Source organism: Rhincodon typus, chromosome 31, assembly GCF_021869965.1.
Source record: "Rhincodon typus isolate 14 chromosome 31, sRhiTyp1.1, whole genome shotgun sequence".
NCBI classification, from domain to species: Eukaryota; Metazoa; Chordata; class Chondrichthyes; order Orectolobiformes; family Rhincodontidae; genus Rhincodon; species Rhincodon typus.
The window spans coordinates 35831942-35844279 of record NC_063362.1 but is presented as its reverse complement, the minus strand read 5'-3'; the positions used below and the strand labels follow the sequence as shown (position 1 = coordinate 35844279).

General features: G+C 41.6%; 1 protein-coding gene across 1 annotated transcript in view; it reads left to right on the top strand.

Moving 5' to 3' along the window:
• epha8 (eph receptor A8) overlaps positions 1 to 12338 on the top strand; it is a 416521-nt gene that overhangs the window by 306828 nt on the left and 97355 nt on the right. The window contains exons 10-11 of the mRNA XM_048615051.1: positions 5839 to 5964; positions 6584 to 6769. Coding sequence (XP_048471008.1) covers positions 5839 to 5964; positions 6584 to 6769 — 312 coding nt within the window. The remainder of the gene's footprint in view (positions 1 to 5838; positions 5965 to 6583; positions 6770 to 12338) is intronic.

The following is a 12338-nucleotide window of genomic DNA, read 5'->3' as shown; positions in this document are numbered from 1 at the left end:
CACCTATCCTCTCCTCTATCCCTCTTCTATCCGCCTCCCACTCTCTCCCTATTTATTTCAAAACCCCCTTCCCCTCCCCCTTTTCTGATGAAGGGTCTAGGCCCGAAACATCAGCCTCTCTGCTCCTATGATGCTGCTTGGCCTGCTGTGTTCATCCAGCCCTGCACCTCGTTGTCTCGGATTCTCCAGCATCTGCAGTTCCTACTATCTCTCATGTGATGAGCTGGCTGATCTCAGTGTAGCAATGTGCATGCTGTAATTAGGCTCAATCATTTTCATCAAAGAAGATAAAAATCCTTTTTAGCTGTTTGATGAGTCCTAAAGAAAATGCATTTCGATACCAGAAGAAGCTGGCATTTGATTTAGCTACGATGCTACTTAAACTCAGTGGCTGTTTATAAATGTGTATGTGTTTCCTGGACTGGGTCTCTGTTTGCCAAATCTCAACACAAAATGGTCCTCAAGCTGGTCCTACAGTATCTATAGTGCACTCAAAATCCTTCTGCACCTCCCTCATGGATCATTTGCTGTATGCCAGCCAGCTCATCAAATAATCTTCAGAATTTTGAACACATGCATCACCTCTCCTTTTAACCCTGGTTTCAATGAAACTATCCCAATATTCTTTTGCCAGTACTTTTTGGATTTTGCTGGCTGAGCCAATGATTATTGCCTATTCCCTAACCACCTTCAGGAAGGTGATCGTGAGCTGTCTTCTTGAACTGATGCAGTCCATGTGCTGTAGGGAGAGCCACAGTCCTGTTGGTAGGGAGTTCCAGGATTTTGACCCAGGGATACTGAAGGCAAACTGAAGTATTTCCAAGTCAGGATGGCAAATAGCTTGAAGGGAAACTCACATTTGTTCCTATGTATCTGTTGACCTTGACCTTCAAGATGGAAGTGGATGTGGGTTTGGAAGGCCCTGTGGAAGGAGCCCTGGGGTAATACCGCAGTGCATCTTCTAAATGGTACACACTGCTGCAACTGTGCATTGATGGTGGATGGGGTGCCAATGAAATGCACTTTAGGATCTCATCTTTGTGATGCTCCTGTCCACTCTCTGGGTTGAATTTCATGCTGATGGAGGGGGTCCTAAGTAGGAACTGGAAGGTAGGGGATGCCACTGATTCTGTGGTTTCTGGGAACCGCCACCTAATCCTGTGTCTACCTGGAAAGTAGTTGCCTCTGGTCAGGCTCCCATCATATTAAAGATTGAGATCCCACCTCAAAGAGATGCTGACCAATTGGTGGGCCAGCTGCTCTTCAGCACCACTGACAGTAGAGGCCATGACTGGAACTGCACCTGGTCAGTAGCAGTAAAACATTGGAGCAAGCCTCAGGATTTTGGTGACTTGGGGCAGATGGTTGGGAGCGTTGCAGAGGAGGTGGGACGTGACTCTTGCCACTAGGGGTAACCCTTCATGGGCCACAAGGTGCCCAATCAGGGAGGTCACACCTAGCTGCAACTGTAAAAGGAACTTGTGTGAGAATATATGGTCTAATCTGACTAAAAGTTAATTTCTTGTAAAACTCTTAAACTTTAACAACAAATGTTTCGGAAGTGGTCAGAAACAAATTACAAAGGACAAGGTGAAGCTTTCCCCTTCTTACAGTAATACAGATTCATTGAAGTGAAGACACATCCATAAAAACAGCACACCGTGTATTTATTCTTAACACCGAGGGAAAGAACAGCAGTGTGTATGAGCTGATGATCAAACCACATTAGGAAAGCAAACCTAAAATTCAGAGACATTGCCTAATCATATGAAAATTATCTATGACTAGGGATCAATTTGATCAGTATGACCATTTGCGCAGGATTTGCTTTGCTACAACAGATGAAGCTGATCTGTATTTCTTTAGAATTCCAGAGGGTTGGTTGGCTTTTCCTGAAAATTAAGAATGATCAAAACCAAATTGGAGGATTTAAAAAAGATTTATAATTAAGAAACCGCAGATTATTATAGATGAGAAATTAATTATATTTAAAAATACTTTAATTAAAAATTGTATCCAGGAACAAAACAGTTAAAGCAGATTTGTTTAATGAGTTTAGGTTAATCTCATTTATTCAGAGATTAAGGCAATCTTAGTTGAATGCTTAACTAATAGCTGACTTAGAATAGCTTTGTTGTGACAATTAAAGTTTATAACTGGTTTCTCTATTCACAATAAGACTCCTGGAACCTGTCTACTGTGGAAAATTACTGTTTACACATAGACTTTGAGTTACATGTTTGGGATTTTAATAAACTTTCATGTGGTTTTGAATTTATCTTGTCCCACATAGTCTCCCATTATCTCTAAATGGTGCAACCAACTCCTACGTGCTTTGGTGGGGGAAACGATATTACTGAGGAAGTTTGTAACCAGTCCCTTATTATATCCAGGAAAATTACAAACTGGTTGTAATTTACGTGGGGACTGTAATAATTCAGCTGGCTCTTTTCATCTAGAGTAGGTTTGATCAATTCCTTAGACCCAATACCTCATCTTTAGGAACTGATTTTTTTCTATTTGAAGTTGCGTGAAGTTAACTGAGAGATAATCCTGATGTAGAATTGTCCAAGAAGGGAACTAGGATTATAGCACACCAGAGGTGCCCATACGGTATTTCCCACATTCAAAACAGAAGCTTGTGTTTCATATAAATAAATCTTTTAAGTTAATAGTAAGAGGAGTGTTTTACTGTCAATAATAATGAGACCTAGATTTAAGGTTTGAGATATAGGTAGAGCTCTGATCAAATAGAGCTGTAGTCATGAATTCTGCAATACACCAGTGAGATTAAGAAAATTCTGATTAAATTCATATTAAAATCCTAACCGAAGTAAGGTCCAGCATAAATGCAGATGATGACAGGATTGACCAAATCTTCCAATTAGGCAATTCAACTAATTGATTTCTAATTGAGATCAAAAACCTAGCCTGATATCTCTAGCAGACAGAATTGGGTCAGTGTTGAAAGTCTTCACCAATTTAAATTTGGTGTTTACCCAAACAACCTACCATAAAACAAGACACTAAAGGATTAATAAGGATGAATTTACAGATTATTTGGAAGTGCATGGTAAAATAGGACTGAGTCAGCACAGCTTTGTCAAGGGGAGGCCATGCTTGATAAATCTGTTTGAATTTTTTGAAACAGTAACAAGCAAGTTAGACAAAGGAGATCCAGTGTAAGGGATGTATTTGGATTTCCCAAAAGGCCTTTGACAATGTGTCGGTCAGGAGGCTGCTAAATAAGATAAGAGACCATCGTGTTAGGGGCAAGATATTGGCATGAACAGAAAATTGGCTGACTGGCAGAAGACAGAGAATGGGGATAAAACTGTCATTTTCAGGATGGCAGCTGGGGACGAGTGGAATTTTGCAGGGGTCATTGGGCCACAACCATCACGTTATACATTAATAATCTGGATGAAAGAACTGAGGGCATTGTTGCTAAGTTTGCAGATGACAAATATAGGTGAAGGAACAGGTAGTGTTGAGGAAGTGGGGAAGCTGCAGAAGGACTTTGATGGGTTAGGAGAGTAGGCAAAGAAGCTGCAGTTAGAAAAATTAAAGTTATGCACTTTGGTAGGAAGAATAGAGGCATAAACTATTTTGGAAATAGGGAAAGACTTCGGAAATCTAAGGCACTTGGGAGTCTGAGTTCATGATTCTCTTAAGGTTAACATGCAGGTTCAGTCGGCAGTTAAGAAGGCAAATGCAATGTTAGCATTCATTTCAAGAGGGCTAGAAAATCAGAGCAGAGATGTACTACTGAGGCTGTATAAGGCTCTTGTCAGACTGCATTTGGAATATTGAGTGGATTTGGGCTCCATATCCATGGAAGGATGTGTTAGCATTGGAGGGGGTCCAGCAAATGTTTACAAAATTCCTGGAGATGAAGGGTTTGTCATATGAAGAGCAGTTGAGGACAATGGATCTGTACTCAATGGAGTTTCGAAGGATGGGGTTGGGGGTGGTACCTGACTGAAACTTACAGAATACTGAGAGACCTGGATAGAGTATGTGAAGAAGATGTTTCCACTAGTTGGCGAGATTAGGATATGACAGCACAGCCTTAGAATGAAGGAACAACTCTTTTTAGAACTGAGAGGAGGAGGAATTTCTCCAGTCATAGAGTGGTTCATCTATGGAGCTCATTGCTACAGAGGCTGTAGAGGCCAATTCATTAAGTCTATTTAAGACAGTGATAGTTTCTTGATTAGTAAGTTGATGAGGGGTTATGCGGAGAAGGCAGGAGAATGGGTTTGAGAAATATATCAGCCATGATCGAATGGAGGAGCAAACACAATGGGCCAAATGGCCTAATTCTACTCCTGTATGTTATGATCTTATGGTCAAAAGGCATAACGGATAGGTAATGGTAATGCCTAAGAGAAGTAATCTAGATGAATGTCCTGGGAACATTGGTTTTGGTAGGATTCCAATCCATGGAGAAATGTGAATTCAATAAAAACCTGGACTAGAGTGCTGGTGTAATGGTGACCATATAACCACTGTTGATTGTAGTAAAAACTCACCTTGTTTTTTTTTATTATCCATTCATGGGATGAGGGTGTTGCTGGCCAGGCAGCATTTATTGCCCATCTCTAATTGCCATGAGTGTAGTTAAGAGTCAACCACATTGCTGTGGGTGTGGAGTTGCTTGTAGGCCAGACCATGTAAGAATGGCAGTTTCCTTCCCTAAAGGGCATTAGTGAACCAGATGGGTTTTTCTGACAATTGACAATGGATTCATGGTCATTGTTAGATTCTTAATTCCAGATATTTATTGAATTCAATTTCTGCCATGTTGGGATTTGAACCTGGGTCCCTAGAATGTTATCTGGGTCTCTAAATTAACAGTCCAGTGATAGTACCACTAGGCCATCACCTCCCCCTATGTTTACTAACACCCTTTTGGAAGGAAATCTGGCATCTTTACCCAGTCTGACCTACAAGTGATTCCCAGGCAGTTGTGGAATAAATGTTTGGTGAACATGCCTCGTCAATGATGTCCTCATCCCATGAATGTCTGAAAAAGAAAACTCCTGGGCTTGTGACCTCGGCACATCAATGCAAGCTCCATCAAGTCCCAGAACACCACCCCTCCTCCCCCCCACTACATGAACCCACCCACCCAACATGGACCACCCATGCTGCTGTTATTTGAGACCTGAAATTGGCCACATAAGGGGCTCAATTTATCTCTCAATACGAAGGCTGACTATGTCCTTCTCCATCCCTACCCTCCTCAGTCTAGAGCCTCATTCTCTCCTGCCTCACAGGCTGCTATCCTGGGCCATATTCAGGTTTGCCCTTTTTTGTGCCTTGACATGCTAAATTTGTTTAACCTTTGAAAGATTTATTTAAGTCTAACTCTGTGTCCCTTTAAGGAAATATTAGTCTCCAATCCATTAACATTATCCTGTGCACATAGGGACTGGAATCCATTCAGCCCATCTGTTCCACCATTCAATAAGTGATTTGTAACTCAACACCACATAGCCACCATTGATCCGTATCCCTTATAATTGGAATACAGTGAACAGGTTGTTCATTACTTCCATCTCTACGCCAGCGGGCACAGTATAATAACTGAAATATTGATGCTGTCTTACCTACTGGTGACCCAGTAAACAATTACCTCTTGCCACCTGTGTTTTCTGCTGTGATTTATCAACAGATTTAATCATTGAAGGATCCATCATTCAGTTCACTTTGAAACTTGCATCTCAAACTAAACTTTCCATTCAGTTTACTGAATTATTCCAGTTAGCATTCTCATTTTATTTTAATGTTTAAAACACTATTACCCAGAGTGCTATACCTTTGTTTTTGCAGTCAAGTTCCCTGACCCGAAGATTTACGTTGACCCTCACACTTACGAAGACCCAGGCCAAGCAGTCCGTGAATTTGCCAGAGAAATAGAAGCGTCACGAATAAAAATTGAAAAGGTTATTGGCTCAGGTAGGAATTATATTTCTCTCTAATGACAAGGGCGAGTTAGGGAAGCTCCTTTGTAGTTTGTTTGTGAGCCTATTGCTGAGACATAGGCAACTTTGGTCACACAGTGTCATAGAATCACTACAGTGCAGATAGGTGCCACTCAGCCCATTGACTCTGCACCGATGTTCCAAATAGCATACTGTCTCACCCCACCCCCCTATCCTGTAACTCCGCATTTCCCATGGCTAACCCTCCTAGCCTGCACATCCCTGGACACTATGGGCAATTTAGTACGGCCAATCCACCTAGCCTGCACATCTTTGGACTGTGGGAAGAAACCAGACACCAGCAGAAACCCATGTAAACTCCATAAGGACAAGCAGCAAAGGCTGGAATTGAACTTGGGTCCCTAGCACTGTGAGGCAGCAGTGCTAACCATTGTGCCTCTGTGTCTACTGCTTATCCCTTATAATTCATTCTCTGTGTGTGTGGGGGTGTTGACAAAATGAGCGAGCCTGTATCTTCCACCCATTAGTTAGTTCCATTGACTTCAAATTCAGATTATTAACCTGACACCAGCCATTTAGCACGGATGCTTAGTATCACTTTTTGGCCTTTGTTTACATGTTTTGTTGTGCAGGTGAATTTGGGGAGGTGTGTTATGGTCGTCTGAAGCTGCCAGCAAAGCGAGAGATCCCTGTGGCTTTAAAGACGCTCAAATCAGGATACACTGAGAAACAGAGACGGGACTTTCTGAGCGAGGCCAGCATCATGGGACAGTTTGACCATCCGAACATCGTTCGGCTAGAAGGAGTTGTTACCAGAAGTAAGTACGAAAGTAGCTGTCACTTCATAAAGTTTAATAATGGGCTCTAAAATCTTTAATCAATAGTTTTCTGTCTCTATCCCTTCTTAAACAGCGATGTTACATTAACCATTTTCCAGACCTCTGTGATCTACCCTGAATCCAATGATTCCTGAAAAATCACCAACAATGCCTCTACAATACCCTCAGCTATTTCCTTTATATCTACGGTGTGCACTCTATTTGGTCCAAGTGGTTAATCCACCTCAGACTTTTCAGTTTCCCCTGTATCCTTTCCTTAATGATGGCTATTGCACTCACCTCTGCCTCCTGACTCTCCTGAAGTTCTGGTATGCTACTGGTGTCTTCCTCTGTGAAGACTGATACAAAGTACCTATTCAGCTCCTCTTCCACTGCTTTATTCCCCATTACTCCTTTTCCAGTGGTCCGACGTCCACTCTTGCCTCCCTCTTATATTTTATGTATCTAAAACACTTTTGCAATCTTTTATTATATTACTATGAGATTACGCTCATATTTCATGACCCCACCTCCAATTGCATTTTAGTTATCCTCTGCTAGTTTTTTAAAGGCTTTCCAATCCTCTGGCTTCCCACTAATCTTCAACCACATTATATACTTTTTCTTTGACTTTTATGCTGTTCCCAATATCTCTTGTAAGCCATGATTGCCTTGTCCTCCCCTTAGTATGTTTCTTCTTCCTTGGGATGAATTCCTGCTGTGTCTCCCAAATTACCCCTAGAAACCCCTGCCTTTGCCACTCCACTATCTTCCCTGCTAGGCTCCCTTTCTAGTCAACTCTGGCCAGCTCCACCCTCATGTCTTTGACGTTACCTTTACTCAATTGTAATACTGTTACATCCAATTCAGGATTCTCCTAACCTGTAGGTAAATTCTATCATATTATGGTCACTGTCCCCTTAAGGTTCCTTTACCTTCAACTCCTTAATCAAATCTGCCCCATTTTACATTATCAATTCTAGAAATGCCTGTTCCCGGGTGGAGTCCAATACAAGCCGCTCCAAAAACCGTATCATAGCCATTCCGTAAATTTGTTTTCTTAGGATCCACAACCAATCTGATTTTCCCAGTCCAGCTGTCTATTGAAGCCCCCAGTGACCATTGTAATAGAGTCTTTCTTACATGCCTTTCTTATGACAGATAATGGGTGCCTTGCTCCCAAGCTAGAGAGGTAGTGCGATGAAAGATGAAAGGTTTGTCTTACGGGCAGAAATTAAGTCAACTGGACCTCAGAGAATATTTTAATAAGCATTCATGGAATATGGATAATACTAACTAGGCCAGCATTTATTGGCAGCTTCTAATGGCCCAGAGAGCAGTTAAGTGTCAACCACATTGCTGTGGCTCTGGAGTTGCATGTTGACCAGATTTAATAAGAATGGCAGATTTCCTCCCTAAAGGACATCAAAAAACAATTTTTCCCCGATAATTGTTGCCAATGGAATAGCTTTTAATTCTTGAGTTTTATTGAATTAAAATTTCACAATCTAATGTGATGGAATTTGAAAATACCTACTCAGCCTGAGGTTCTGGATTATGACATTACCATCAATCTACTGCCTCCCGAAGTGAATACTGATCCAATTGAACACATTAAACTTTGAAAGGGCTTGACACATTAGATGGCAAGAGGCTGTTTCTGAATGAATGGAGAGCCCAGAATTAAACAAATTGGCCTGAGGATAAGAGGTCAGCCATTAACAACTGAGCCAAAAGTCACATGACACCAAGTTATTGTCCAACAAGTTTAATGGAAATCACAAGCTTTTAGAGTGTAGACCCTTTGTCCGGTGAAGTGAGAGGGAAACACACAGAACACAGAATTTATGGGCAGAGAGCTCAAGGGCAGAGAGATTAAAAGATCATACAAATGATGTGAGTGGAGTGTCAAATAATAAGTCCCTACAGGTGATCAAAAGTGTTAGAAGGTGTGAGTAAAGTGTCAACAGCTGAATAACATGTGAAGGAGTGACCTTTAATCCAATGAAATGAGATAGAGAGATAATTACAGAAAATTAAAAATAAGGTGATGTTGGAAATGACTGGAATAACGTGATAGGTATAAGAGTCACATGCTGTGGGTCTAGCTGAAGTAATTAGTAATCCAAAACCATACAAAATAATTAAGGTAGAGAGATCATAACACTGGCAGCTCCACATAGTTAACGACTGAGATAAGGACAATATTGTTCAGGGTTTTGTGACCTTTTAAAATACTCTATTGCTGTATGAAGTGGTTGACCTAAAAGGGTTTATTTTGAATACTCAGTACAGCTCTGTGCACTAATACATACATAACTATGTTTCTCAGAGGAGCTGGTCTGTTAGTCTTCAGGTTATAGTCTCTCCGCAGCCATGAGTTAGTTTAGGTTTATCCCATCTCTTAGAAGATAGCAATGTCACTTACCTAATGGTAATGTAGATTTTAACATAATCTTTTGTTTACTAACTAGTAAAGTACTCGTTACTCAAATATGTGCTTGTTCCAGTGAGGCCACTTTCCAGGGTTTGGTCTACAGCTTTGGTCGTCTTCCCTAAGGATGCTAATCTGAGTGACTGATTTGAGTAATTATGATGAAATGGGAATTTCACTTCCACTGGGTCTTAGTTATTGATGGTTTCATGAACTAACCCTGGTCAGGTGATACTGCGGCCATCCTATTAGTTTTTGTTGAAATTTTTAAAACCATTTTTATGCATGTAAGCTCCCAAGTATGAAAATCAGAAGATCAAAATCAAAAATTGATAGTCCATTTTCACCACTGCCATAAAAGCTAAACTTTTTGCACTAAAGCCTGGCATGCTTTTGATCTTTTCTAATATTCTCTGCCCCTGTGAGCCAGCTTTTCATTATTTTGTTTGGCTATTCTGTACATTGTTTTCCAAATTTAGATCATCTTCCGTCTGCAATCCCCTCAAATCAAAGGTGCAGGCTATCACACACATTACATTAAACTGTATCTGCCATAGTCCTGTGCATTCACTTTTTCCCTTTGCAGTTTTCTGCTCTCATTCATGAGCTGTTTTATTCCCTGGCTGTATAACTGCTGCTTGATTTGATACACCTGACTGTTTCCAGATGGTTTGCTCACAGAATTGAGTCCACCCTTCCCCCAGCAGTACGTGCAACCAGTGTGATTGAAAAAAAGAATAGGGGCATTGAGGTTGTCTGAGTAGGTTTCACTTCTCAGAGTCAAATCAATGACAGTTAAACAAAGCTTCATTGACATCAGGACTGAAGTTTCATTCAGCCCACTGTCATTAATGAGACACACACTGAGCAGCTGAGCTTCCATTTTGCATCAGGAGATGTGCCTGATGGAGCAAGAAGAGGGAGCAGTCGCCTGTTGGGGGATCCCATGACTTCTGACTGCAGTCAGGAATCCTCACACTGACAACAGAAAAAAAAATGAAATCTGAGTCATCCTTCATGATCTTTCGTAGCACCATCCATTTGGGTTGTTGAATCTCTGCACTGATCCAGTATGGTAGAGAGAGAAAACAGTTTAAAAAATCAACACTAGTTGAATATACCAATCCATTTTGAGGTATACAAAAAGAGCTAGACCAATATGTGCCATTAATAATTTTCACTTTTTAAAAAAAGTGTGATCCAGCTCTTTTATAGTTGCTGCATTCTCCTTATCACTATCTAACAGAAGGGAGCCACGTGTAGCCATAGGTGCTGATAGATGATGCTCAGAGGAGGAGATATGGCTTGTCTGATGCCAATCAGATACTGAATATAGCAAGCACTAATTGCCCAGACAATGGATTTGCATTCTTGACATATCAAGCCCAATGGCCTTTTCCATACTCAACATCCAACACTTAATGCCTATCTCTACCTATTTGACCCAGTACCATCTATCGTATTATCCTTCTATAAATCGGAACCAAATGTTCCAAGGAAGGTATAGTTGGAGTGAAATTCAAATCATCCATTTTTCCAGTGTAAAACTTACATATTTTGTCAACAAATCTACTGTGGCTGCATTACTTAGGGCACCATATTGGGTTGGACAGCCATTAGACACAGAATCTCAGAATTATTATGGTATAGGAGGAGACCATTCAGCCCATCATGCCTGCACCAATTCTATTACCTCGTGTCAATCTCCTGCCTTTTCACCGCTTCCCTATATGCCATTTCTATCCAAGTGCCCTCCTGACCACTTCAAATCACTCATACAGATATGTAGTCCAAGGCTTCTTAAAGATGTGACTTGAATTCCTCCTCCAGTTGTAAGAACCTAAAAGTGAAATTCTGGCAATTGTACAAAATCTGGAGTGGCCTAGCCACTGGTCCTGAAAATAACCACCCAAACAACATCTCAGGAAATGTTTAGGATGTTACGTTAGTATCTTTGTGGCTCCAGGGGAAGCTGGAGGCAAACTTTGCCAAATGAACTCTTTTTGGCAGTATTAATATAATTCATAGAATAGAATCCCTACAGTGTGGAAACAGGCCCTTCGGCCCAACAAGTCCACACCAACCCTTGGAGCATCCCACCCAGACCCATCCCCTGATAACCCACCTAATCTACACATCCCCGAACACTACGGGCAATTTAGCATGGCCAATCCACCTAACCTGCACATCTTTGGACTGTGAGAGGAAACCACAGCACCTGGAGGAAACCCACGCAGCCCTGGGGAGAATGTGCAAAATCCACACAGACAGCCGCCCAACGGTGAAATTGAACCCGGGTCCCTGGTGCAGTGAGGCAGCAGTGCTAACCACTGAGCCACTGTGCTGCCCCAATGCAGTGCAGAATTTGCTTCTGGGCTCCATTGGACATGGATGGTCTTGAGGAGCACATACCCTGGTCCATCCATTGTCATGGGCACAAGATGAATTTCTCTACATGTATCTCAAGTGTGATAGACGTTGCACTATTGTAGTCCTAATTTAACATAGCAATCACAATAGCACTGTTCTCAAAGGACAGTATTTTCTCCAGAGGCTTTGCAGGAAACACATATAATACAATTTTCGTGGCAGCCAGAAATTGAGGAAACATGCAATGTATAGGGAAGCAATGAGAAGAGGAAAAAGCCTACAGAACTGGCTGGAGAATTGTTGATAGGAATGGGACATGATTTTCCCCTTGCTGAAAGTAATGAGGAAGTTGGGCAACAGAGGAATTAATGGGGCAAATTAGCCCTGAGAAGAAACATACCTCCTTCTAGCCACCTTAACCACTCGGTACTGAGTAAGAAGGCCCATGGGTGCCTTTTCAACTCTTCAGCAATTAAAGCCCTGAAGTGGTCAGTTAAGGGCCTAAACTCATCATCTCCCTGATGACCTACTTTGTCCAGCCAGAGAAATAGATAACTAGTTTTCCAAAGGAAACCATGATAACCTACTGCCAAGTTTAGGGGGTGGGCTCCAATGGCTCCAATTTGGGGCACTCAAATGTAGAGCAATGGTGTGTTGCCTGAAAGATGTCCCCTTTCTCTTGCCTCTGACCCCCGCTGACCTTCTCCTCGCAACCCTCTGCTAATGAGAAGAATTAAAAAAAGACTTGTATCTCAACATTAGTGT